Here is a 27,553-nt window from a genome sequence, read left to right on the forward strand (position 1 = left end):
ATTGTTCTGGGGGGAAAGCCAAGAAGTCACCTTCCTTATTTTGCTTCAGCAACAACCAGAAATCTCTCTAGGAATTCATATTGGCTCCTCTTAACCTTTTGCTTGATTTGAAATCATAGCAAGAGAGTACTTAGCTATGTCTTCAAGTTAAGCAACAGGAAATGAGTAATTATCAATTCCTACAGACGCTTTCCCCTCCTTTTATAAAAATTGAGGGCTGATAATTAACTTTTCTTCCGTATTTAGGAGTGGTGGTCTTTTCCCATGGCTTTGTGTTGTGCTTGATTATGTTGATTATAATTGGTGATTGCAATCTTTAGCTGTATTTTTGTTGGCTGCTTTGGAGACATGCAGTAGAAAGGTGGCTTAAAAGTACTTTAAACATACTAATCTAATATAAACTTGCTTTTTAAATTATTATCTTAGATTTGCTTTCTAAATTGTGGATAGCCCTTGCTCATTCTGTTAAGGCCACAATTTGACTGGCTTGCATGCATGCTTGAATAAAAGTTTCCTATCCCTGTGCAATGCTTTCATATGGGGTGCGTTCCCAAAACAAAGTCAAAATTATGTGTTGACAAATACATGCAGTCTGCTAAAAAAAATAGCAGCCCTGTAGCTTGCTCTCTTCTCCTCTATTATGTCTGATAATGATCTTGGATGCTCATCAGAGGGGCCCTTGTTGGTTATTGGATGAGGGACCATCAAGGAGCTCCAGGTTTGCTGTGAAGAGCAAGGCAATAGCAAACCACCTCTCTTCATCTCTTGCCTTGAAAACCATAAGGGGCTGCTATAAGCTGGATGTGACTTGATGGCACTTTGCACCAATGATCTTGTAACATTTTCCCACCAACATTTGGTATGATTGCCTGGAAGAGATAGGGAAATATAGAGCACTATGACATCAAGAGGTAGGTAAGCTCTCCTACATGTTGAAAGGAGACCAGAGCATTATCATTGGAAGACTCATAATGAAGTTTCATATCCAGTTTGACCCTCAACTGGTAGTCATTCAGTGTAGAATAACTATAGGATGCATATGTGTAACCTATGTCATTTTTGTTTTAATAATTTCCATCAGTTTAGGATTTGGGCCTAGGGAGCCAAAGGTTACTGAGCATGAGCAGTAAAGTTCAGTTGCTCATATATTAGTTGCAAAAGCCCCACTCCTCAGTCAATCTGGCCCTGCAACAGGAGAGAGGAGGCCCAGAGCTTGACTGAGGGAACTGCTAACTCTTTTGCAAGTACTTGGTGGGCATAATGGCCAGGGGGGAGGTTGCATCTTATAATTTCCTCTGTGTGAGAATAAGGCTTTTCCCCTCTCAGTGAGTGCGTCTGGCCCTGCAGCAGCAGGAGAGAGAAGGCCCAGAGCTTGACTGAGGGAACTGCTAATTCTTTTGCAGGCCCAAGCCAGAGAGTGATTTTCTGAGCAGCAGCACCAGCAAGGCAACCCCTGAAGTGGAAGAGAAGAAGCAGCAGCCATGCACTTCTATAATTTCAAGTTTGCACTTTCTTCTTCCAGTATGTTAGGATTGTTTCTGTTCTGAGTGCCCTTTTTGAAGGACACTGAAGATTTTGTTCCCATTAATGTTGCTATGATCATAGCCATTGTGATTTTGTTATATATCTAGTTTTACAGTTCTGGGGCTGATGATAAATATTGTTATAGTTAAAATTATTCAATGTCTGAAATAGCTTATTTTCTTTTGAAACAATTTCCCATTTTGTCAAGCCATAAAGGTGCTGTCATTTATTGATTTGAACCCTCCCCATTAGAAAGGGTTGCATATGCATGCATGAACTTGCCAGGAAACAAAAACACTTGTCAAAGGTGAAGCAAACAGTTTCAGCAGCACAGGTAAAAGTTTGAGTCCACTGGCACCTTTGAGACCAACAATGTTTTATTCAAGGTATAAGCTTTTGTGTGCATGCACGGTTCTTCAGAGACAATGAAAAGGAAATGACCAGTCCATATATATAGTAAATTAGCATACAGCATAATGAAGATATTTAATAGATTCAATGACCAAACAGAAATAACAAGCGTAATGTATATGTTACCACTTCTTTGGGTTAGTGCTGTGGAGAAACATAATGAAAGAAAGAAATATGTCACAATTGGAAATTGACGGGCAGATGTAATTATGGAATGCTGAGAGTTTATGGAATTATGAGAATTATGGAAAACTGAGATCCTGCCATTATGTTCCATCTGTCTCCTCTCAAACATGGAGGCAACTTTACAGCAATGTCTATGAAGTGGGGAGATTGGCTGCGTAAAGGTATCTCCCCTGACCCAAAACAACAGAGATACATTCCAATCTATAATTGTTGTTATTTATGTTGTGTTATAAATTGTTACTTGGTTATTGTGATGTTGTATTGAACCTTGTATGTTATAGATTATTATAATGTTCCATGTAAAATTACATAAATGTTCCATGTAAACCGCCCAGAGCTGTAAAGAATGGGCAGTATAAAAATCCAAATAAATAAATAAATCTACCATACCAAATTACATTTTACTATTCATTATGGTGCATTACAATCTACTGTTCTAATATATTATTCCAAATAAGCTATAAAATAAAGAGAATGTATGGCCCCTCTGGGGAATTGGTGAAAAAACTGCACTGTTGCTATGGAGGGTTGAATGAGCATTTTAACAGCCCCCCCCCCTTCCCTCTGGGCAGGAGATAAAGAAGTTAGTAAATGGCTTTGCAGGCTCAGCTCACATTTATACAAATGAAGATGAGTCTAGCTAAAGGCAATGAGATGGTTAACCCTACCGCCTTTCCAAGCAGGGATCAGAGATTTGGAAGCTTTAAATGCTAGACTCCAGGAAGGAGACCTAGCCTGGCCAGGTCAGTGGGTAGAGAAAGAGAGATGATTTTTAAAAACTAGTAGCAAGAGGGAGTTCTCTTTTACATGGAGTCCAGCAGGAGCCATTTCCAAAAGACTACACAGCTTGGTGTGGTTAGGAGTGCCAATTTCTAACCTGGCAAACCGGGCTCGACTTCCCACTCCTCCACATGCAGCCAGCTGGGTGACCTTGGCCTTGCCACAGCACTCATAAAGCTCTTCTGACCAAGCAGCAATAACAGGCTCTCCAAGCCTCACCCAGCTCACAGGGTGTCTGTTGCGGGAAGACGAAAGGGAAGGCAATTGTGAGCTGCACTGAGACTCCTTCTGGTAGAGAAAAGCAATATATAAGAATCAACTCATCTTTTTCTTCTTCTAAATAAAAGTTTGCATAATCAATTTGGGTGGTGCAGTTTATAAAACACTTTTTATAATTTTGACTTTTGCAGGAGACTCCAAGACAGGGAACTTCAAAATCCATAATCATTCATTTAAAAAATCCCAATAAAGGTAGGTTTAAAGTCACAAAGAATCAATAATAAATCAACCCATAAGGTAGATGTGAAATTTATAATCTGTTACATGCTATATGATTTTGACAGCTTGACTGAGTTGTAATGCAATGAACTGCCATTTAAACTTAACAGCCTGATCAGGTGTAGGGTTAAATGGCTGCAAGCCATTTCACAAACTGTTTCACTTGTAACAGACCAGTAAAATGGCTACCAGCCATTTAAGCCTAACTGTGGGGCGGGTCCACCCACCAACTCTTAGGTTTAAATGACTGTGAGCCATTAAACACTTTTCACTCTCCACCCACTTCAAAGTGAGGCGAAACTAAATGAATGGGTTTATTTGCTATCAGCCGTTTAATCCTTCCCAGTCTTTCACCCAGCCACAGAAAGGGAATCCAAAATGGCTGATTCAGGTCAGGAAAATTCCAGCTCATTTGGCTTCAAGGTTCTGGGGCTACCCTGAACCCCAGACCAGATGACGCTGCTTATCTCTATCCGAAGGAGTCTCAAAGCGGCTTACAGTCACCCTCCCCAGCTTTATCAGTGCTGTGGCGAGCCCAAGGTCACCCAGCTGGTTGAATGTGGGGGAGCGGGAAATCAAACCCAACTCGCCAGATTACAAGTCTGCACTCCTAACCACTACACCAAGCTGGCTCTTTATAATAACAATAGGAGACAAGATGTATCTATCCATTTCTTGTGTATCTATTGTACATTTTAATCCCATCCTTCCTTTGGGAGCACAATGCACCGTTCTCCCATCTCCCATTTTATCATAACTCTGTGAGGGAAGTTGTACTGAGAAAGGGAAGCTGGCCCAAGGCCAATCAATAAGCTTCATGGATGAATGGGGATCTGATCCTGAGTCTCCCGCTCGGAAAACTCTACCAGGCGAAAATAACGTCTCAGAGACTCAGGGAAAGGGGATTGACCCTGGAGAATAACCATTTTACAATCGATCTCCAGACTGCAGAAAAGAGTTCCCCTGAAGAAAATCTGCAGGGTTTTGGTTGGAATGTTAACCGTTAAACAATGAATTGTGTTAATGTTGCTGTTTTGTTGTGTATCTGTCATATGGTTTTCATATTTCCTGTAAACTGCCCTGAGGGCGGGAGGGTGGTATATACATGTAAATAAGTAAATAGGTGGTTTGGGATGCTGGACTCTATGGCATTATACCCCAATGAGGTCCCACTCCTTCCCAAACCCCCCATCTCCAGGCTCTACCCCTAAAATATCCGATATTTCCCAACCCAGAGCTAGCAAACCTCAGATAAGGATTGCCCTAATAAACTGCTACAACTGGAGAATATGCTATTACCCAGTAATGCAGAACAGTTTTGATAAGGTGGTTATCACATTTGGAATCCCACTTTCCTGCAGGAAGCTCATGAATTAAATCCTCTTTTTTCCTCCTTCCAGGTTGACAACAACCTGTAGGCCATTTCTGAATGGGAGGGAAAGCACCAACCATGAATTTCCAGAGCTAGACAAACCTGGTTTTGCTGCTATGAATACATTTTAAAATAAAGAGGGTTAAGAACACATTCTTTAAAAAAAAAAAAAAAGCCTGAAGGAGTTGGAGCTTTTTAGTCTTTGAAAGAAGAAAAAAAAAAAACAGCAAGAAGCCCCAAGGCAATTTCAATAATTATGAATGATGAATGACGTGGAGAAAGCCGATGATCAGTCTGCAGTTGGTTGCCATCTTTAGGTTAGAAAATACATGGAGATTTGGGGACGGCAGCCATTTTTTTCCAGAAGAATTGGAGATCTGGAGATCAATTGTAGAACTGGTCATCTGGAGATCAGTTGTAACCATGGAAGATCTTCAGATACCTCCTGGACGTGGGCAACTCTCAGCAGGTTCCCTCCCCAACCCATCCTTCTCATTACTGTAGAATGGTAGGTGGGTGGCATAGCTAAGGGCCATATCGTTTTTTGTGTTTTGTGCAGTGCCTAGCACCCTGAAGAAGGTAAACAAATCCTCTGTCCTAGCGGCCGTAACAACAGCAATGGCAAACCGTGAGTTCAGCAGGCCCTCCTGCAAGACCCAAAGTTCCCTTGTTGCTATGAAAGGACACCAGCACGAACAGAGCATTTGTGCAGGAAGGAGCCCTAAATCCCTAAGCAAAGAAACAGATCTTATATTATGCAGAGAAAGCCCAAGTCATTGTGTCCTGACGGTTTCTGCCGGTCCCGTTTGCGTTCCCCGCTTCTTGTTACTATCAACTCTCCGGGCACATTTATGTAGCGTCCAAGCAGGCAGGCATTACAAAGAGTGCGGAGCAGAGCAGGGAGGCAGGAGAGAGTGTCTCAGGTCCTGTTTGTTTAAATGGGACTGACGTGCTGGGAATTACGTGGGGAACAAATCGGTGAAGCACGGCTAACTTGTGAAGCAATGCAGTTGCTCACGTCCATCCTCCTTGGAGAGAACTGGTGTTCAGAGCTGGGGGAAGGGGATAAAATCGACAGTGATGTTGCTGCACCAGGGATGAGAGCTACCCCGTTTTTTTTCCCGTCAACATGTGGCAATTTCCTCAGCGTCTTCTGCTGATAAAGACTGGATTTCCAAACTTTAAAAACTTGGAGATTTAGGAGGGCTAGGGAAGCCATGTCATTCCTTCAGATCTGAATATTATGGAAGCGAAAAATCAGATCACAAAAGGTACTGTTTGGTAGTTGCTGTTGGCAGTTGCAATTTCAGATATATCCAAAAGCAGACAAGAAGAATTGCCTGGGCCTATTCTCCCCACTCATTATCACCATAGGGAGTCGCAGGGGGCCATTAGGAGCAGTGGAATTCCTTCTGCCCCTTAGTCACTTGCTGTTCTGGTTGCATCGTCCTCTGGCTTCCAACAATTCACCTGCCAAGACTGAGGGGCTTTTGCACCAGACTGCAAACAGGGATGCCATCCTCCAGGCAGGACCCGGGGGTTTCCTGGAATTATAGCTTATCTCCAGACAACATAGATCCGTTGCCCTGGAGTAAACGGATGAATGGAGGGTGGACTGACAGAAATACTGATTTTATGAACTTAGGCAGATTGTGAATGGGTGGGCAGGAAGGGATGTGCCAGTGTTTGGAAATGAAGACCTTTGACACCTGTTACATAGAATACTGACCAAGGAATGGTACAAGAGGGATGAGAAAAGCTGCATGTGCCCAAATTCCATCTTCTGCATAACTATTCAAGGTAACAAACAGTACAGGAGCCTTCCTTTATTGCACCTGATTATTCCAGTCACAGTGCATATGCAGCCATCTAGTGAATATGTGGACTACCAGGGGTAGTCAACCTGTGGTCAACCTGCGTTTGCTGGCAGGGGCTCATGGGAATTGTAGTCCATGAACATCTGGAGGACCACAGGTTGACTACCCCTGGACTACACTATTCATCTTCTCAGACTGAGCTGTTACCTGTAGTTTTCTCACAGTCCTGTCTAAGATGGCTCACGCAAGAGTGTCACTGCCAGGTTTCGGAAAGGGTGGTGGTATATTTGTTTTTGGTTTAAGGATTTGAGTGAAAAGGATGGGCATTCATTTACTGAATCATTTTCAATGCCACCTCACAGCCAAGACTTTTGATGCAGTGTGCCCATTAACATCTCTTCCACATAATATATTTCTGGTAAGGCCATGGAGGAGGAGCGTGTCTCATGGCTTAAGTGCCACTCAGCGCTTAACACCCACTCAGGGTGGCTGTCCCGCCTCTGAGTGCCTCCTCCAACCAGCTTGCCTGTCTGTCCAGTGGCCAGCCAATAGCCTTCCGTCTCCCACTCCTGACCAGCCCCTCCTTGGCTGGGAGGCTAGGGTTCTGCGATTCGGCCGCTGAAGCAGCTGTTCCCGCCTGTTGCAGCCAGCGCCGCACCATGGAAAGGGAGGTGCCATGCGCCAGTTGACACACGGACACAGGCATGCCTGCATGCGTGGACTGGCGTGCCTACATGCGTGGACTGCTTGCCTGTGCCGCCCCCCCCCCCCCCCCACGGCACAGTGCTGGCTGTGACAGGTGGGAATGGCTGCTTCGGTGGCCGAATCGTACAACCCTGTGTGCAGATTCCTGCCATGTTAGAGTTGCCCCTACCAGTGAGTTCCCTAACAGCTGCCTGCAGCATTTCCAGGTCCTGGGGGGGAGGGGAAGGGGGAAGCTGTCCACAGAGTTCTTCCACTCCACCCCCCTAATCTAGCGCCCATTGTATTCCGGAATGCAACAGGCTTGGCCCCTGGTACACAATAAAAGCCTACAATGATCAATACAAAACTAAAAACAATCCAAGTGGCCGCAATAGAAATCTAAACTGCAAGCAGATATACTAAGTCCCAAGATTCAAGTTGCTGAGCGGCATACCTTTGATATTAATTCAGCCTCTGAATCTGCTTCCAGCGGCTTCCCCCATTCCCCTGTCCAAATCGCCTGGGACTGTTTATGAAATGATTACCATGGGAACAAAATCAGAATCAAGATAGGAGCATATTGAATCACACTTTTCGCTACTCTGGAATGTGAATAACACTGGGATGGATGCTCCACAGTTAACTCTCCATTGATTTTGAAACTAATGGCTTAGTCACTTGACTGTATGCAGGATGCAATGAATACTGGGCAGAGCCCTTAAGGTACTCTCAAGTTCATGCAGCACAATTTCAGGAAAAGTAACCCTCGCTCACTGGCCATATTAACTGGCTCACTATTCCGTTCAAAACAACCAACAGCAAGGCTTGTGCGTCGAGCAAAAAGGGAAATGAATTCCTAATTTTTTACAGAATTCAACACAACATAATAGTCAGAGAATAGAAGCCAATCATATTCTGAATCATGCACAGTTGTATTTTTTTTTAAGGCCAGTACACTGTGGTGCTTAGCGCGTCAGACTAGAATCTGGGTTCGAATCCCCATTCTGCCACGGGTGCTCTGTGAGTAGTCCTGACCAATCACTGTCTTTCAGCCTTCCTCACAGAATAAGGAGCTATTTCCTCTTTCTGCTCTTGCACGGTACAGATAAATCAAATGAATCCGCAGGGCGTGTATGAACACAGCACATGCTCCGAGCATAAAGTGAGTATGATGAGTGTGGCTATATAATATCCACACAACCAGGGGGGAAAGAATGGAAAAACTGAACAGAGAGAGACTTTCGTCAGGGATAGTAGTGACAGGATGATGTGTCACCGCTACATCCTTCTTTGCCTTTCTTATATGCTATTGTTATATGCTATTGTTACAAGTACCCCACTTCCCCAGACAGTAAGAAATTCCAGGGGTAGCGCTTATCCGGATTGGTTCCTTTTAAAGGAGACAGTGCTGGAAATTATGGCATTAATATTTGCTTTATTTTTAAAATGTATTCGAGCATAGGTGAAGACAAAAAGACCCTCCTAATGGCAACAGATCCCCATCAGATCTAGAGGAAGAGAGGAAGAGATCCTGGCCCCCAAAGGTGCTTCAGCTGGCCAAGAGTAGCCTCTCTCTCACTCTTGCTCTCTCTCTGTACACATAATTCATTTGCACATCTAAACACCATGTGCAGAATAGGGATGGGTTTGCACTGGTGTTGCTGGGAGGTGTGGGGTATAAATCGAAAAATAAAGATAAAAATATCTACATGATCACCAGTTTATAAGCACAACTCCTAACTGTATATAGTCCCTCTCTGTGATTGGAGTATGTGTGTTATTTTCAAACGTTTCTCATCAGAGGGTGGAAGTGTTAAAAGTACAGTTCCTATGCTCATAGGCAGAATATCCAGATGCTGGCAATTTCATGCTGACAGGGAATGGGGATCGTACCCTTGTGCCCTTCTCCAGCATTGATGGAATCCATCAATAGATCGTGGGTAGATAACTTCTAGCTGTTCATGAAGCAAAAAACAATGCTTACTTTTTCTATAGGCCTGTCAGTAATGATGATGATGTTATCTGTTCAGTCGTGTCCGACCCTCGGTGATTCTATAGGAAAATCTTCACCATGCACCCCTGTCTCTCACTGCTTTTTACTGAAAGGGAACCATTTCCCAATACTTAAGGCTCACTAAAAGTCTATATACCGTTGTTAAGACCTGTTGTCAGTTCCTTTGTCATGGAGGGCAGACTAAGCGAGCGTTCGGAAGCCAAGCTCCCCACATTATTGAAGGGAAATCATCAATTGTAACTTACAAGAAGTACAAAAAACAAGAATATATAACAGTGAAGTGTAGTGGGTTGGATCCTGATAGCCATTTTATTTGCCCAGTTTACCTCCCACCTGGCTTTTGTACATGCAGGTCCCATCATCCCTTGTTGTTGTTAGTTGTGAAGTCATGTCTGACCCATCACGACCCCATGGACCATGATCCTCCAGGCCTTCCTGACCTCTACCATTCCCCGGAGTCCATTTAAGTTTGCACCGACTGCTTCAGTGACTCCATCCAGCCACCTCATTCTCTGTCGTCCCCTTCTTCTTTTGCCCTCAATCGCTCCCAGCATTAGGCTCTTCTCCAGGGAGTCCTTCCTTCTCATGAGGTGGCCAAAGTATTTGAGCTTCATCTTCAGGATCTGGCCTTCTAAGGGGCAGTCAGGGCTGATCTCCTCTAGGACTGACAGGTTTGTTCGCCCTGCAGTCCAAGGGACTCGCAAGAGTCTTCTCCAGCACCAGAGGTCAAAAGCCTTAATTCTTTGACGCTCGGCCTTCACAGCCATACATTGCAACATGATCCCTAGCATAGGCTGTTTGAGTGGTTAAATGAGATACTACTTCTTCCTTTCACCTGAAGAAAAAACTAGTTAATCCAAGAACCAGCTTGGTGTTGTGCTTAAGAGCCATAGCCTCTTATCTGGGGAGCCGTCTTTGATTCCCTGCTCCTCCTCATGCAGCCAGCTGGGTGACCTTGGGCTCGTCACATTCCTGTTAGGAGCTGCTCTGACTGAGCAGTTGTCACATCTCTTTCATCCTCATGTACCTCAGAGGGCATCGGTTGTGGGGAAAGGAAGGGAAGGCAATCATAAGCTGCTTTGAGATGCCTTTGGGTAGTAAAAAGCAAGGTCTAAAAACCAACCTTCCTTCTTCTTCGGCCACTCCAAAGACCTTTCTAAATTCTATTTTAATTTGGTGTTTGTGTTGGGTTTTAATACTTCAAGTGGCTATGGATCCCTCCCCCCCCCCTCCAGCGTGAATATAAATGGCTTCTCTGGACAGCAGGTGCACCTGGAAAAGACTTGGCACAGCCATCCAGGTGTGGGCCAAGTGAATGGGTTCCTACTGTGAAATACACTTGGTTCAGAATACGCATAGCCTCACAACCTGGTCTGGATCCCCCCGTCCCCACCAAAACCTAACGTTCCGGGGGGAGGGGGCGGGGGAGAGAGAATTGTTCTTGTTAAGAAGTTTCTTTTAATGGGCTGGAAAAAATTCTTCCCGTGGACTTCCAGGCTTCCTGCGCTTGAATGATCCCAGGCTGCCATTGGTCGCCCACCCCGCCTCCCGATTGGTCCCCGCTCTCGGATGGGTGGGGTGAGGGGGTGGTGGGCACGAGATAAGAGCGGCTATAAAAGCGCCCGGGTGGCCACCTGCGCCGAGCAGCGGCCGCGGGGACCGAGGTGTGGCAGAGGCGGCGTTGCAGCAGCGCCCGCTCCAATCGCGCTCCTTCAGCATCCAGCTCCGCGTCTTCGCTGAAGCCCACGAGGTGGGGAGGGAGAGCGAGCGAGCGAGCCACAGAAAAAGGAGCACGCCGGAGCCAGCGGGGAACGCAGCACAAAACTTAGCGGAAACTTCCCGGAGAATGCTACGAAAGTCCGCGCTTCTCCTGCTGCTCGCGGTCGGCGCTTCGGCATCCTACGAAGCGGAGCAGAATGACTCGGTCAGCCCCAGGAGTTACAGGCCGGTCACTCAGACCTCAGGTAAAGCTCTGCCCGGCTTCACGCAGGCTGTGAGCTGCGGCCGCGCTTGCTCCGGCTCCTGCCGCCGGCGCCGCGCCTGGGCATCGATCCTCGGGAGAGCGGAGCTGCCCCTTTGCAAGGCGCCGGAGCCGCGCGGGAGAACTTCCCGGCGCCTTTGCACATCTTTCGCCTCTTCCTTCTCCCCATCCTTCCCCTCCCCCGGACGCCCTCGTGGCTGGCAGCTGGAATCTGCCGTGTAATTAGAGGTCTCGGGAAAGCCTTTTATTGCCGTTTCGTAGCCCGTTCTGGGGCGGCGGGAGCCCGCGCTTCAGAAGCCGGTTTGTAATTTAGCCTGCAGTCGCTTTTCTGATTTAGATGCCATTCTGGACCTTATTGCATACGCTCCGTTGCACCTTTAATTGCCTTCTTTCTCCCCCCCCCCCCCCTTTCTGCTCTCTTACAGATGAAAGTTTGCCCTTTGCTTCACTTGTATTTTAAAAATAGTTCATCTTCTAGAAATAGGATTACTTTATACCTGAACAGACATGTGGGGTGGGTGGGAGAGAGAGAGAGAGAGAGAGAGCCACTCCTTATATATACCTGTGCCCCTGAGGAGGTGTGTAAAACATCCTTTAAGATGTGCCTCCATAGATGGGGCCATCTTGGTCTGGTTTCTAACTTCTTTTAAATATGTGAATCACCCCCTCCAGCTAGCAGTGCATTCTTAGCAACATGCAACCTTGCAGGCCATTTCCATATGCGAATTGGATTCTGGACTGCAAGCTAGCCTTCTCGGTAAGAGAAAACATGAAAACTGAATTACTTGCAGTTTCCCTGACTTTCAGCACTGTAGGTATAGCTGGAATCTGGACACCCTTTCAAATAAAAGCTAATACACTCTCCTAATTTGACACTTACCAAGAGAGGTTTTTTATTTCAGAGCTGCAGGGCTCTGCAGCACAGTACTAGGGTATTTGCTCAATTTCCTTTTGTACTTGGTTGCTATAGAAACATAGGGTCTTGGTTATTCCACCATGCCTAAAACAATAAGGAACCTTAATGCATATTAAACCTGCTGAATGCAAAGTTATAACTTGAATCCATGGAAACATATCCTCATCAAAATGAGTTATAAGAATAGTGAGGGATGAATTGTGGGGAATTAATTGTAGCATAAGATCTATCTTATAGGCAACAGTCTCTTTCTTAAAAGGAGCCTCTCCCCATCAAGATAATGGGTGGAGTGTCTGGGGGTTTTAAATGTGGATTTCTGAACTGCCGCTGCTCTCCTAGAAAAGTAGTATCTTCATTTCATGTAGTAATCCACTTTTACGTTTTTAATCCATAATGCCTGTAACATGATCGGGTAAAGGTGAGGCATGACAGAGTAGAAATGCAGCTCAGGTGTGGTTAATGCTAGTTAACCTAAAGGAAATATGCCAGGAGAGAATTTTCATGTTGACTTTGATTTAAATATAGTTCCATTTTGCATAGCTCGGAGAAAAACTATCATGGCTTTATCTTAGTGATGCTCCAATAGCAACCATAGCTCCAGCAGTAGGGTTTTTTTCCCCCATGGAATCTAAATTGAGGCTTTGCACACCACTTAAGTCAGAATTGGAAACCCTATATTAATTACTGTCTATCCAATATGATCTTCTCTGAGCAAAATGAAAAAGGTACTTTTTTCAAGGGCACAGCCACACATTGCTTATTTGAACAGGACACACTCTATTTCACACACACACACATGCGTATCTACACAGCAGATGGGATGAGACCTGGGATGTCCCATGTCATGCATCACCTGCCTGTTCTGTGCTGCGGTGCCCAGCCAAGTGCCCCCACAGTGGCTCCTTCCTGTGAATGTGGCTGTGGTTCATTGGCTGACCCTGTCAAAGATTCAACTCTCAGCATCTCCAGTTAATGGATCCAATAGCAGGTGATGAGACAGAACTTTGCCTCACAGCTGCCATCCAAATTCACAGTGGTGATTTAGATGGACCCATTCGGCATAGGGCAATTTCATATTTTCATCAGGTGAACAATGCAACTTATCCAGAATACAACATCGGTAGCTATATTACTTAGGACTGCAGGTTTCTGCTAGATAAGTGTAATACTTTGGTCTAAGAACACTAGAATATGCTTGGCCCTTGGAAATAAGCTATACTTGCAGAATGCTGACCCCATTCTACAGTGACTTTAAAATCCTAATCAGTAGAGGCAGCCCTACCATAACCCAAGGTGAGATTGCTGTCTGGGGGGCAGCTCCTCAAACCCTGCTCATGAGACCTTGACATCAGAGTCAGCTTCAGGGTTTTTTTTTTGGGGGGGGGGGAGGCCCTGGGCAAAATGCTCTCTAGGCACTCCCTCCAACAAACTTCATCCTCTTGCAGCCCAATTCTTCCAAGCTGCATGAAAGTACTATGTCACTTTTCCCAGGTACTAGGATCCTCCCAGACCCCCCCACCGCCCTGAAAAAGCATTGGCTTCTGGGGCCATCTTCCATCCTGGTGGGATGGCAGATAGCTCAACTGGCCTTAGTCATTTCTCACATTCCACCAGAGAAGACACTTGTACTTAATTGACATTGCCATTCATTTCAATGGGACTTGCTCTGAAGCCTTTCTTAGTGACCTGTACCCTAATAAAATAAACAGTGCTGCATGCCTTTGTACAGGGGTGGGCAAACTGTGGCCCTCCAGAATGCTGGCAGGGGCTCATGGGACTTGTAGTCCATCGACATCTGGAGGGCCACAGTTTGCCCACCCCTGCCTTCGTATCTGCCCCCCAGACAGCAATCTCACCAGCTAGGGAAAAGCCAGAAGATGCTTGAGGCCATAATGATCTGTTAGAAGAAGGGGGGAAAGGCTGCTTGTCAGCAACAAAGCTGGACCAGTATGGAAGCAGACATAGTTACATGATGTGCCTGAACAAAAGGGGAGGGAGTACAACCCCAGAAACTGAAAGGACCTTGGGTAGCTGGCACTGGAATCCAAGAATCCTTTCCCGTGAGCCACTCCAATTGAGCAATCCCAGAACACCACTAGTTCAAGTTGATATAAGTGTTAACTGTGATTTGGCCACTGCACCTGAACTATGCAAGTGTCTGACTGCGTGAATAACTTGCAGCAAATTGCCTCTACCTTAGTGGAACTGTATTAGAAGAAGAAGAGTTGGTTCTTATATGCCGCTTTTCTCTACGTGGAGTTTCCACTCCCCACGACATACAACCTGTGAGGCAGGTGAGGCAGAGAGAGAGAACTCTGTTGTGCAGCATTAACTGTAACCCAATGCCTCTGCCACTTTGGTGGTCCGTAAAAAGAATGGCTACAGTACTTGTGAGCAGTACCCTCTAATGGAGACTCGCCAACACCAGAAGGAGGAGGAGGCTGTGGTGAAAGTCTTTCAGCACATGTTCAAGGCATTAGAATTACCAGCTGCAATTTAGGAAATTCCTGGAGAATTGGGGACTGTGCCAGGGGAAGACAGAGTTTAGGGAAGGGAAGGTGATCAGCAGGAGTGTAATTTCTATGGTACACCCTAGAATTCACCCTCCAAAGTGGTCATTCATTCCAAGAGAAGCTCTGAAGTCTGTCATTCTGGGAGGACTCTAGGGCCTGCCAGGAAGTGAATAACCCTATCAGCAGTGCTTTCCATGCCAGCCTGCAGATACACGAAATGCAAGCATAGTAAAAACAGTGGGATGGCTAATGATTTTGTCCTATGTGCCATCAAATCCTTGCATGATCATTCTGTTTGGCACAAGCCATAGTTTGCTAGTCCAGATGCCCCCCACGCATACACATTGTAGTTGAATTCCCTTCCAAACCATGATTATAAACTAGCTCCCAGTAGCGCGTCAATCTAACCCTACAAACGTCTGCTTGCCAGATTCAAAGCAATGGCAAATTGGAGTTTGCTGAAAAATGGAATTTACTCGAAGCGTGAAAGGGAAGAAGGTACCTTCGCCTTGCACACGCTGCAGTGCTGAAAAGATGGCAAGGCATTACCTTCAGAAATGGATGTCTATATAAGATCTTCATTTGTAAGGCAGCTACCAGATTCAGGTCTGGTAGTACCTTAGATCAATAAGATTTTCAGGGTATTTTGAGAATTTGTGCTCATACCTTGATAATCTTATTGGTCTGAGTTGCTACGGGACCTGACTCTAGCTGATCTATTGCTGACTATTAGAGCTACCCCCTGACACGATCTCTGATGCAGTAAAACAGCTTCTTGAGATCCAGTCATTAAGTACTAAGATACTTAATTTAAAATATTTGTGATACAGTCTCCATATCCATGGACTGCACAAAAGAAGTGTACTGACCAGGGGTAGTCAACCTGTGGTCCTCCAGGTGTTCATGGACTACAATTCCCATGATCTCCTGCCAGCATTTGCTGGCAGGGCTCATGGGAATTGTAGTCCACGAACACCTGGAGGACCACAGGTTGACTACCCCTGCTTCTGATGATACGGGCTTGCAAGGAATGCTTATTAAAGATTGGTGTGCGAATGACTGGTAATTTCTGGTTGATGGCTGGTCTCAAATGATTCAGTATTCAGTTTATACACCACCCTCCCAGCAAGCTGCCTCAGGGTGGTGTGCATTCATACAATCAACAAAATTGTTAAAACACTTAATAGCATAATAAAAGCATTTAAAACCGCATCTATAACCAATGGCAGCATACATTGTTATCACTGATTTCAGTTTGATCTTTATCAGTAAATCTCTTCCAGGTTAGAATGTTTCTGTGGGAACATGAAGACTGGTAGAAGTCTAAATTAAGATTTTCTCTTTCTAGTGGATGTGCTTCGATGTTTAAATGGTGCCCTTCAGGTAGGATGTGGTGCATTTGCCTGCCTGGAAAACGCCACATGTGACACAGATGGCACATATGACATCTGCAGAGCCTTCCTCTACAGCGCTGCTAAATTTGACACTCAGGTATGATTTCCACATGCAACATCTAACCACTTGCTTTATCCCCTATAGATGTAATCCTATCACTGATGAGCTGCATACATAGGGCTGAACTCTGCATATTCTGCTTTTTATATTATACTAGTAGTAAAGCCTGTTGCACCCTAAAAGGTGACGGGCTAGCCACAGGTCTGGTGTGGGTTTTGCCAAGTGAACTAGGCTATCGCGTTACAACACTGCTGCATTGTAACATGCAGGACTGCTTTTAAAAAATACTTAGAAGCAGGAGGAGGCTGCTGCTGGGGTTATGACCTTTCTGAACAAAATTTGAGTTTAGTGGTTGCTTCCTACCAACATGGCTACACACTGAGATTGCTTTATCTTACACCCTGCTTCAGACCAACCCGGCTACCCACCTTGAATGTACCTTTCTGAGACTGCTTTATCTTACACACTGCAAACCTGAGAGCTAGAGACTTGTTCTCTCTTTGCACACTTACTTGAGAGTAAGTCCTACTGAACTCTGGGACTTGCTTCCAAGAAACCATGCATAGGACTGCAAGGTAGGTTGCAGCCCTAACAATAACTGTGTGATTAAAATGACTTGCAGTGACTCCTGTTCAAAGCATTTGCTTCATAGATCGCTGTTGGGGGGGCTGTTCTAGCCTGTGACAGGACATTTTCCACATGCTTGGCAGAGGATGTCTTGTGGAGTGAAGAATGATGTTTCCCCTTCAAGAGGAAACAAACGTTCTTCTCACAGAGCCACTCCTACTGAGAAAACTGGCAAAGAGCTGGGAACTTGGTGTTAGGAAGGTGCCACTGGTGCTATACAAAGCCAGACTGGCCTTATGCACTCACACTGCAAGGGCATAGAAACTGTATATCGAAGGTAATGCCAGAGCCAGTTCTACCCCCAGACAAAACGGCCCTTAAATCTTGACACTAGTTCAAAGGACAGCAGACCACTGGCATAATTTACACTTCTCTGTCCCTTTTTTTTTAATCACCAGAGGGTGAGGAGGCACTTTGTTGTCTCCCCCCCCCCCCAATAATTCCTGGTTTGCGCCCACAGTGATGTACAGGGTAAAACTCAACCTGATTGGCCCTCAGTGGGGGTGCATCCCACCAATAGGAAAAAGGCACACTGAGGGCTCTGCCTGGCAACTGCTGAGCACCCGGATTGCCTTTTTTGCTATTGGCAGAAAACACCCTTTGCCAGCAGAGGGCCATGCAGCTGTGCCACTCTCTCTGGGCAACCTACTTTGCAGGGCTGCCCCCAAGGCTGGCCTCATAGGTCACTCCTCCCCAGAGGGATTACCAAAGGAGGCTAGCTGAGGCACTGAGGTAGGCCAAAGAAGCCTGGCTGGCTGCAACGTGTCCTCAGAATGGCTGACTGGCTCACCAGGGAAGACAATGCAGCCAGCCACCTTTTTGGAGCCTGAGGGGGTGGCCAGCTGCCTCCTGGAGCCATTGCCATATCAAAGAAGCCAACTGGAGTGACAGCCGCAGTGTTCTCCCAGTTAGACCATGGCCAGCCACTCTGGAGACAAGCCACAGGCAGCAGAACCCCACCATGCTGCACCTGTTCCAGCATCGCCAACAGCATGGGGAGCCCCCATCTGCTTTGCTGCGCACAGTAATAGACCTACCCACCCCCAAAACAAATGTCAGCCAGGACAGGGGCAGCCCTGTGGCCGGCTGCTTCCACCAATCCACCCACTGCCTTGCCTTCTGCCTGCCAGCCTCCGGGAAACTGGGGACATTGCCCTAGCTTTCTCCATCTCATTGTCACAGTGAGCCTTGATAACTAGTACTAAATAAGTCTGGCACCTTCCATGTTGCTGCCTGAAAAGACTGACAAGGACTTTGAGCTGTATACAAAGTGCTTAAAAGTGAATGTAGAGATGTGGCAGAATTAGCTTTGACGTGCACTTGTTATGTTCTAATGTCTGTTGTGCAGCAGCAATTGTGTGCAGTCCAATAGCCATGTGAAGTAGGCCAGTAGTGTTCCATATTCGTCTGCTTTGCTGCAACTCCTGTTCAGTGAAATTTATTTTTATTTTTTGGAAAACTGCAATGAGCATCGTTGGCTGTCATGTGGATGGGAAGGTGTTTTTTTCCAGTTCCCGGCGCTATCAGTGCCATTTCCCTTGTTCAGCCATAATAACTGCTATTCCCCCTCTAGCCTGTGACAGGACATTTTCCACATGCAAGTCAGTCTTTTGTGACAATGTACGTTTCATTGCAGAGTTATAAAGGGAAAGGTGCAGGATGCACATTTCTAATTAACTCCTTACTGAAAAGAGTTACAGACCTTTTAAAGCTGTAGGGATTCAGCAATTTCTAGAGATATAAAAAAGCTCTTTTGTGGAAGGAATAGAAATGGTGATTGAGACAATCCAAGTCTTGGGGACAACTGTGTGTGGATATCTCTTTGCCAGTATGAATACTTTCACATTCACAAAAATTACACCAAGAATCATAACAATGTAGAAGCGCTGTGGATACTGGTTGATTATTCCATTTTCTTACATAGTGGTCCCTCTGCCACTGGGGCATTTCTCAATTTCTCACACGTAGGAATCAACTATGAAAAACAATGCTGCTTAAAACATGAACATGGGTCAGTGTTGCAACAGACTTGATATGTGCAGGTTCTCTAGTACTTGCTAGCTAATATGGCCAGCCCAAAAATGCATTGCCCACTATAAAGACGTGTGTTTGTGTTGCTTTAATCCCTGTGTATGTTTCATGCTAACCTGCAGCTTTATCCACAGGGGAAAGCCTTTGTTAAGGAGAGCTTGAAATGTATTGCAAGTGGCATCACGTCGAAGATTTTCCTTTCTGTTCGGAGGTGCTCCGTATTCCAGCGAATGATCGCTGAGGTGCAGGAGGAATGTTACAAGAAACAGGACATATGTAGTGCTGCTAGGAGAAATCCAGAAGCTATCGGAGAAGTGGTCCAGCATACAAACCAGTTCACAAACAGGTAGGCTCCTTGTATTTTTCAAAACCTTTGAGTCCAGTGGCACCTTTAAGACCCACAAAGTTTTATTCAGGGTGTGGACATTAAAGTTTATACCTTAAATCAGGGGTAGTCAAACTGTGGCCCTCCAGATGTCCATGGACTATAATTCCCAGAAGCCCCTGCCAGCGAATGCTGGCAGGGGCTTCTGGGAATTGTAGTCCATGGACATCTGGAGGGCCGCAGTTTGCCTACCCCTGCCTTAAATAAACCTTTGTTGGTCTGAAAGATGTCACTGGATTCAAATTTCATTCTACTGTGTCAGACCAACAGAGCTATTCATTTGAAGGTATCTTTCAATTATAGGTACAGTTCATTGCAAGGATATGTTCACATGCCTGGGAAACTGACCTTGCCCCTGAGAGATGTGGGAGTAGAATAAGTCTCCTTTGCCTGCATCATAGGGAGTCAGATGGGGATGGGGATGTCAATCTATCAGTGTAAATAAGTGTAGCCATATGGCACATGAGGCTAGTTAGACCAGTGATCCCTCTCAGTGTCACCTATACTGACTGCTTTTCCAAGGACTGGGGCAGAGACAGGCCTTTCCTGGTGCCTACTATCCCAGGCCAGGCCTGACTCAGGCCCTTGTTTGCCCCCGTGGGAAGAGAACATGGATAATTCCACATTTGCTTTTTTGCCCCGGGCAACAACAGGGCTTATGTTGAGCCCGGGCCATTGGGAAGGGAAGAGTTGGGCCATCCTAGCCCAGCTCCTCTGCACCCATGGTTGAAATTACAGCATCCCAGAAGGGACAAAAAATTCCCCAGGTGGCTCCGCTGCACGGTGCAGCTGCCAGGAGCATTTCCTTTTTATTTTTAAGAAGCTGGGATTACATTGTAAAGACAAGCCCCCAGTGGCTCTGCTGCACAGTGGAAACTCACCGCTGCCTCGACCCAAGGCATAAATCCGGGGCGGACCAGATACAGCAGTGAAAATGCTCTCCCATCTGGAACCCAGAGGGACTGGGGCAACCTGCCCCAGGTCAGACACCCAGTGGTGGCGTGACACTTCCAGGGCGGAATAGGTCTGAGAGGCAGAGTAGCTAGAGTCAAACCAGGACTTTGGGCTCAATCTTAGGTGTTGAGATAAAATGGAGGACAGAACCATATATGCTGCTCTGCGCTCCTTGGAGGAAAGATGGGGAGATGGTGTAATAGAGGTAAGCTACCTTTAAAAGGAGGCAAACATAACCCTGCTGGAAGAAAGGAGGGAATTAGAAGGGAAATAGACACAAGGAATGGGAAATGTAAAACCTTGCCTTTCTGACATTTCTGAGGACACCGCTCAAGGAAAGTGGCCCTCTGTACCTATGCCCGCCTGATGTATCAACATTCTTTTAGTGCTGCTCTCCTTTAAACTTTGGGCAAATTAGCAACTGCTGAAAGGTAAAGGGTGTCATTTAGCTCTTTGGGGGGCTGCCCCTACGGTGATAGAGCCACCTCTCTTTGAAAAACTGCAACGCTGCAGAGAAATACTGCGGCGACTCTGCAGCAAATAATCCCCAGCACTCATTCTGCTTTTTGCTAAGGTTAGGCGGGAGCACAGAACATGAATGGTGAGAGCTATTTCCACAGAGGGGGATTAAGTAGCAGAGGAGTCTTGAACGTGCGATATTGGAGGGACCAAAGCAAAAGGGCTCAAGTGTTGCTGAAAACAAATTCAAGAGGATTCCCCAGCTGATACATTTTCACTGAAGCTCTCTCTCTCTCTCTCACACACACACACACACACACACACACACACACAGCATGCTGCTTCTTCATCTTTCTTCGACAAAAGTTCAAAGTGTACCAATTGGCACCAGTTCAAACAGGAAGTCATTAAAAGGCCAGAGCACCTTCCTGTGATTTACTCTTTAATAATGGCTCTGGGGAAGGGGGATCCCACGGAACTGAAGCTTCCTGTGTGATTTGTTACTGGCAGTCTTCAAACAAAGGTTGGATACACACTTTTCTTGGATGCTTAGGGCTGATCCTGCGCTGAGCAGGGGGTTGGACTAGATGGCCTGTGTGGCCCCTTCCAACTCTGTGATTCTATGATTTGAACTTTGATCTGAAGCAATGGCTTCTGTATGAGGGAAAGGACCTAGATGAGTTGATGTGTATGTCCTGCAGTGGGTAATGTGTCTCAGTATAGCAGCATAGCCAAGATATTTCCTTATCTAATGACAGAAGAGCTAAGGACTTTATTTAGGGAATACTCTGGAATACCAGAGGGCAGGCCCAAGAACCACTCACTACCATCTTGGCCTATAACCAGCTATTGGTGCAGATCATATATGTAATGGAAAGGATCCTTAAGGCAGAACAGCACTTGGGTATTCTATTATCCTTTTGATTTCTTCGGCCAAAGGGAATAGTCAAATATTTTCCTCCATCCTGAGTATCAGATTAGGATTTGGGAGACAGGGGTATGAATGCACTGTCTGAGTGACCTTCACCCAGTCACGTTCTCCACCTTCTTTGGGTCAACACTGGGGAGAAAGGTGGGGTAAAAATGAACTAAAAAGAAAGGAAATTTCTGTCCTATCAGTTTTCCACTGGGGCAACTGGATACTTTTTGTCTCCATGTTCTGATATTTCAGTAAAGTTAAATACGTCTTGCACACTAGTTTCCTTTCCTGAGAACAATAAGTTCACCATCTCACACCTCGCTAGAATGAGCACAGTAGCCAAATGGTAGACAGTAATTTCTTCATCTTGTGGCTGGAAGATCAGAACCACCCCAGGGGAGGAACTCTCAAAGGTGAGAGTACAAATTATCTTGTCAAGATAAAAGCTTTCATCCATCTTGCTCTTTTTAGATAGGTGTAAAGATTAAGGAACATCTTATCTGTGTGGCCAAGGACCATGAGGGAAGGCCCAACATTGATTATTAATTATTGGCTTTTAAATGTGGCAACTTCAGAATTGTTAATGTATCCTAGCTAAGCATCATTTAGGTTGAGTACTGAGAAGATTGCGCATTCTCACATTATACTGTTGCTCAGCCTGTATACTTTTATTTTCTTATTAAACTTCCTTGTTTTGAATTATCTAAGCCACCTCTGTAAATACGCCATGCCCGTTCGGTCTGGTAAAGGGGAGGGGCAGTGGGTAAGCTTGCCATCCTTTGAGCATAAGAGCTTGAAATTGCAAAAACACAATAGGTGGGAGATGCAGAAGCTAGAAGGAGCCTCTGAATAACAACACAGGTGAGCATGAGTGGGCAAAACAGTCTAGCATGAGAGGTATTGAGATTTGCTAACAGCACCAGTTACTACCCAGTTTGCTTTTGGCACCTGCCCCCAAGAAGAAGGGAAAGTGATACCAAATATAGATGTGGAACTGCCCCAAGATCACCGAGTAAGTTTCCATGGCACAGTGGGGATTTGAACCAGAGTCTTCCATATCCTACCTAAACTGCAACTAACCACTACACAACATTGGGGAGGGGAGGGAGCCGTGCTTGGTAACAAGCAGCCTGCCCTGGTTGAGTCTTGCAAGTGGTGCAGTCTCAAGAGGTCTGCTGGTTGTTGCCAAGCCTGACAACTCCTTCCTCAAAGGTCAAAACAACCATGGGAAAAAGGGTCCTTTCCCTGCCTGTTATTTACAAAAACCTCGGCTGGCAATCCCGTGGAGCTGCTTAGCAACAGTCACTGATGGTATCGCTTCCATTTGGGGGGGGTTAATGCCCCAATATATTTTTATATTTCAGATTTTTCTGCAAACCTGGGGCATTTTTCAGGGTTGCAGAAGGCTCTCTCTGTACATGGCTCTGATTTCCAGATGCAAGAATGCATATATTTGGCCGTTTTGAGAATTCTATATATAATTCCCTACTAACAAAGAAACATTAGCCATTTTCAGATAACAAAGTAGGCCTTAGACTGAAGTATAAATGGATATCTATGCTAGAGGCTAAAGCTGATTTAATAATTTCTCTTCCCCAAGGAATGAGGAATTCTGGCTCTGTGCAGTAAGTTTTAGGTGCATTCTTAACAACATCAACTAACTACAGTTCCTCCGACTATTTGAAAGGAGCCTAATAAAGTAATATAAAACAACTATCTGTAAGCCTGTGTCTAACAATTCCTTGCACAGATTCAGATACCTGCCTCTAAAGCAGTTGAACCCTTCAGGGGGATGTGCATTCTCTCAGCACTTGATCTAGATCAGGGGTAGTCAAACTGCGGCCCTCCAGATGTCCATGGACTACAATTCCCAGGAGCCCCTGCCAGCATTCGCTGGCAGGAGCTCCTGGGAATTGTAGTCCATGGACATCTGGAGGGCCGCAGTTTGACTACCCCTGATCTAGAGTTTAGCGTTTCTGGAAATATGAAATTCTCTTTCCTGGTTAGCCAGGGATTCTCTGAGTATAGCGTGTGCTAGAACATGAGTGTCATTGGCTATTGCCGTGATATTGCTGATAAGGAGCGGCAGCTTCATTGTTCCACCTTTTCACCCTTCTGCATTATATTAAGATTGGAGCATGGGTGCTGTATTCTCCTGAGTGGGCTGTCAAGGCTGCTGGTAAGATCTGAAGGCTTCTCTTATGAAGTTTCACCTTCAACAGCCAGTCCTCCTGCTCAAAATGGATAAAGGCATTCTTGAATGGGCGAACTGCATAAGCCCTTAAGTGGCCTTTTGCATTTCCTGTGCCTGTAACGGAATGAAAAAGCTGCATTCACTAAGAGATAATTTGATTTGAAGTTGGCCATCTTCCACATTCTGATTTCCACTGCTATTCAAAATTCAAGCATTCCATACTAAAAGGGGTTTTAGCATCTCTTGTAAAAACACCATCCTTTACATGAAATATGTCTTTACAATTCTGGGGCCTGGGAAATCTTTGTGCTTTGGGACTATATGTAGGATGTTTTAATACCACTAAGCTCCAAATAAAGTCTCCATTGGACCAAGCTGAGCGCAAGCTGTTCCGTTAAGTAGACCTATGCAGCTGGGAGCTGCAGGTGCCAGGTCTGTTGGGAAACCCACAAATGCTGGCCCATCCACTTGGCTGCATCATTGATGTCTAGCTTCAAGTTACAGCAGATGCCTTGTGGGACACGGACTTCACTATTGTGGCATCTGAAAGCCACCCATATTTAGGAAGTTTCTAAGTGGCTGCAAAATGTTTCTCTTTCAGCTGCATTTCTTGATATATAATTATCTGCACGGCTCCATCTGTCAATCAGAACAGAAGGTCTGAAGAGGGGTGGCCTAAAAGTCAAATAATATATGGAAACTTAAAATGAAGTGGGGGATAAACTTCCTCTAAAAGGGAAGAACATGCCAGTGATTGCATGGACAGTGCTCCTCTGCCGGCCCTGCAGCATCCATCCCACTTGGCATGTGTGGGGATGCTAGAAGAGGGAGCTGCTGCTTCATCAGCTAGGTAGGCAGAGGTAGCACACAGAAGTTGCCACCACCATTCCCCAAGTGGGCTGAGTGGTAGGGACAGATGGGGGAACATTAAACTCAGAACACAGTACCTCTTCTACTGTACACAAGAGGTCTTAACCATTTTGGTTGGTGTCCATAGCCTGCTGCTTCCTGGTGGCCCAGCTCCAGGGTCCTGGATAGGCCACAGGTCCCTGTTTGCTAGAACTTCCCTGAGTCAATACTCCAGGCCTAATTGCTGCCACTTGTGAGTCTGTCCTCTGCAAACAGTGCGGGATCCACAGCACACCCCAACCTAGGGCCAGAGTCCCCTGCAGGGCATGCTGATGCTGCTTTGTTCAGAAGCTGCAGCACACTGCAAAAGCCTGCTGCTGCACCACTGAGGCAGTTGTTGCATCAGGCATAGACAGAGGTGAAGATCCAGGGTTCAGCAGAGGGGCCATAACAGCAGGCATGAGGACATTTTTGAAGCATACATCATCATCTAATGCAGGGGTAGTCAACCTATGATCCTCCAGATGTTCATGGACTAGAATTCCCATGAGCCCCTGCCAGTAAACGCTGGCAGGGGCTCATGGGGATTCTAGTCCATGAACATCTGGAGGACCACAGGTTGACTACCCCTGATCTAATGGTCAGGTGCTATAAACCCATTAAGCTTGGGGTCTAAAATTATCTAAACTCTCTATTTCTCCGGGGTGGGGACTCCACACACTCGTCTTCCTCTCTGAGTGCTGTACAAGTGTCTCCCAGACCAGGCTGATCAGGGATTCTGTTTTTTTGGGAGCAGGGGCATCATCTGGAAATGGAATTGCGGTCTCTATGGGTGGGCAGGTAGCTGTGAATTTCCTGTATACTGCCGTGGATTAGGCTGAGTGTATAACAGTCCATGGTCACCCAGAAGGCTCCCATGGTAGAATGGCTCTCCCAAATCCTAGTCTGATATTCTACACCCAGGTTTCCCAACCATGGAGAGCCCTCCCACCCTGTGCCTGCCACTTCTGGCTCTGAGTGAAGATGAAAGAAAAAGGGGGGTTAAGTTAAAAAAAATCTACCCTTATTTGGGCAGGCTGACCTGCCTCCTCCCAAAGTGGCCAATGATGAGCCGGGAGGGGCCCCAATTATTTTGCCAGTCAAGGCTGTTCTCACTTCTGGGGGGTATGGCAGGGAAGTGTGGCCAGCTAACATCACTTCCTGGTACCTGCAGCCTGAAAAAAATATTTAAATGGTACCTTTGTGGTTTAAAGCAGGGGTAGTCAACCTGTGGTCCTCCAGATGTCCATGGACTACAATTCCCATGAGCCCCTGCCAGCAAACACTGGCAGGGTGTTGTAGTCCATGGACATCTGGAGGACCACAGGTTGACTACCCCAGGTCTAAAGGTTGGAAAAGGCTGCCCTACACTATGCTGGCTCTTACCTCTGGCCTGAATTCACTCGGTGGCCTTGGGTGAATCCTTTTCTCCCTCCCGCCAGTATAATGGGTGTAATACTTCTCTTATCGAACTACTGCTAAGATTACTATAAAATGCTTTGAGTACCCTGGGGTGCTATATTAATACAGACTCTTTGTTCGCATGTGTACCTTTCAGTGGTAGGAAGAAATACGGATGCTAACTGTGATGTCTTAACACAGGTATTACAACAGGCTCATCAGAAGCCTATTGGGATGCGACGATGAGACTGTGGGTAATATCAAAGGCAGCTTGATGGCAAAAATAGGACCGAACATGGCCGGCCTTTTCCACCTACTGCAAACGGACCACTGTGCCCAACTCCATCAAAGATCAGACTTCAACCAACGACGCGTTATGGAGCCTCAGAAGCTAAAAATCTACTTAAGGAATCTCCGGGGTGAGGGACCTGCTCCATCCCATATGAAACGTATTTCAGCAGAAAGCGTGTAATGTTCTGTGATATGCAGAGAGATTATGAGAGCATAGGGAATCCAAGCTCTACCAAAGTAGGAAATTACTCTGTTTTTCTTTATCATTCAATACACATCAGAAATGTACTGTAACTGATTTTAAAGGACACTGAGCCAACCTACACATTCAAGAAAAAAAAGCATCTGGTATATCCCTTGTGGAGTTGTACCATATCACTGTGCAGGTGGGGAAAATATCATCTCTTGCATAGCACATATGCATATACTCCTGCACACAGAATACACTAGTTGTTATTAGAGAAAGCTAGATTGGAACTCTTTTTCCTTGACATGCTAGCTTTCTGCAAGCAGAGAATTTTTGAAATGGGGAGGGAAAATTCACTTGTGAAGTCTGCCCGCCTGCATTCCAAAAGTGGTACAGTCCTACATGCTTCATATGAATGTATAGATAGATTGGCCCTTGGAAACTGGCTTTAGATTTTGGTCCTTAATATTGTCACCTTCTTTGGATAAGCTGCATGTATCTAGGTTGCTGGTGATGGGGAGAATCCCCCACCATCCCAGCTTCCTTGAACAGAACCACAGTCTCCTTCACCTTTTCTCTTCTCAGCACACCTCCCCCCCCCCCCCCGCCACTTCCCCCCAAAGAAATCCAATGAAGCTGGAGGCTTCAAAAGCAATCTTAACAGCACCTTCAGCAAACACCAAACTATCACTGTACTGTAGCTCAGGGGAAGTCAACCTGTGGTCCTCCAGATGTTCATGGACTACAATTCCCATGAGCCCCTGCCAGCGTTTGCTGGCAGGGGCTCATGGGAATTGCAGTCCATGAACATCTGGAGGACCACAGGTTGACTTCCCCTGCTGTAGCTGAAACACCTTTGCAATTGGGAGAGAATGAAACCAGCTCGATTAAATTCTGCTTTTATTAGGTGGGTAGCCCAATGACAATGCACTGCAATGCACCGGTTGCACATTTGTATAGATGGCAGTGGAACTTGTGTGAAGAGTGATGCTAGCCATGTACAAACATGAACATCGCATCTGGCCTCCTGAACTCAGTTTTGTGATCTTAATGCTTTCAAGCCTGA

At 45.9% G+C, this 27,553-nt stretch overlaps 1 protein-coding gene and 1 long non-coding RNA gene across 2 annotated transcripts in view; one reads left to right on the forward strand and one right to left on the reverse strand.

Annotated features, from left to right (window-relative positions):
• The window catches only part of LOC143821796 (uncharacterized), a 127,691-nt gene that overhangs the window by 87,318 nt on the left and 12,820 nt on the right, over nt 1-27,553 (reverse strand). The gene's annotated exons all lie outside the window — the stretch shown is intronic.
• On the forward strand, nt 10,926-27,211 carry STC1 (stanniocalcin 1). Its single transcript, XM_077305636.1, has 4 exons — nt 10,926-11,250; nt 16,045-16,187; nt 18,944-19,155; nt 26,211-27,211. Exons 1-4 carry the CDS (start codon nt 11,133-11,135, stop codon nt 26,479-26,481), a joined length of 744 nt encoding a protein of 247 aa, XP_077161751.1. The 5' UTR covers nt 10,926-11,132; the 3' UTR covers nt 26,482-27,211.

Source organism: Paroedura picta, chromosome 12, assembly GCF_049243985.1.
Source record: "Paroedura picta isolate Pp20150507F chromosome 12, Ppicta_v3.0, whole genome shotgun sequence".
Taxonomy (NCBI): domain Eukaryota; kingdom Metazoa; phylum Chordata; class Lepidosauria; order Squamata; family Gekkonidae; genus Paroedura; species Paroedura picta.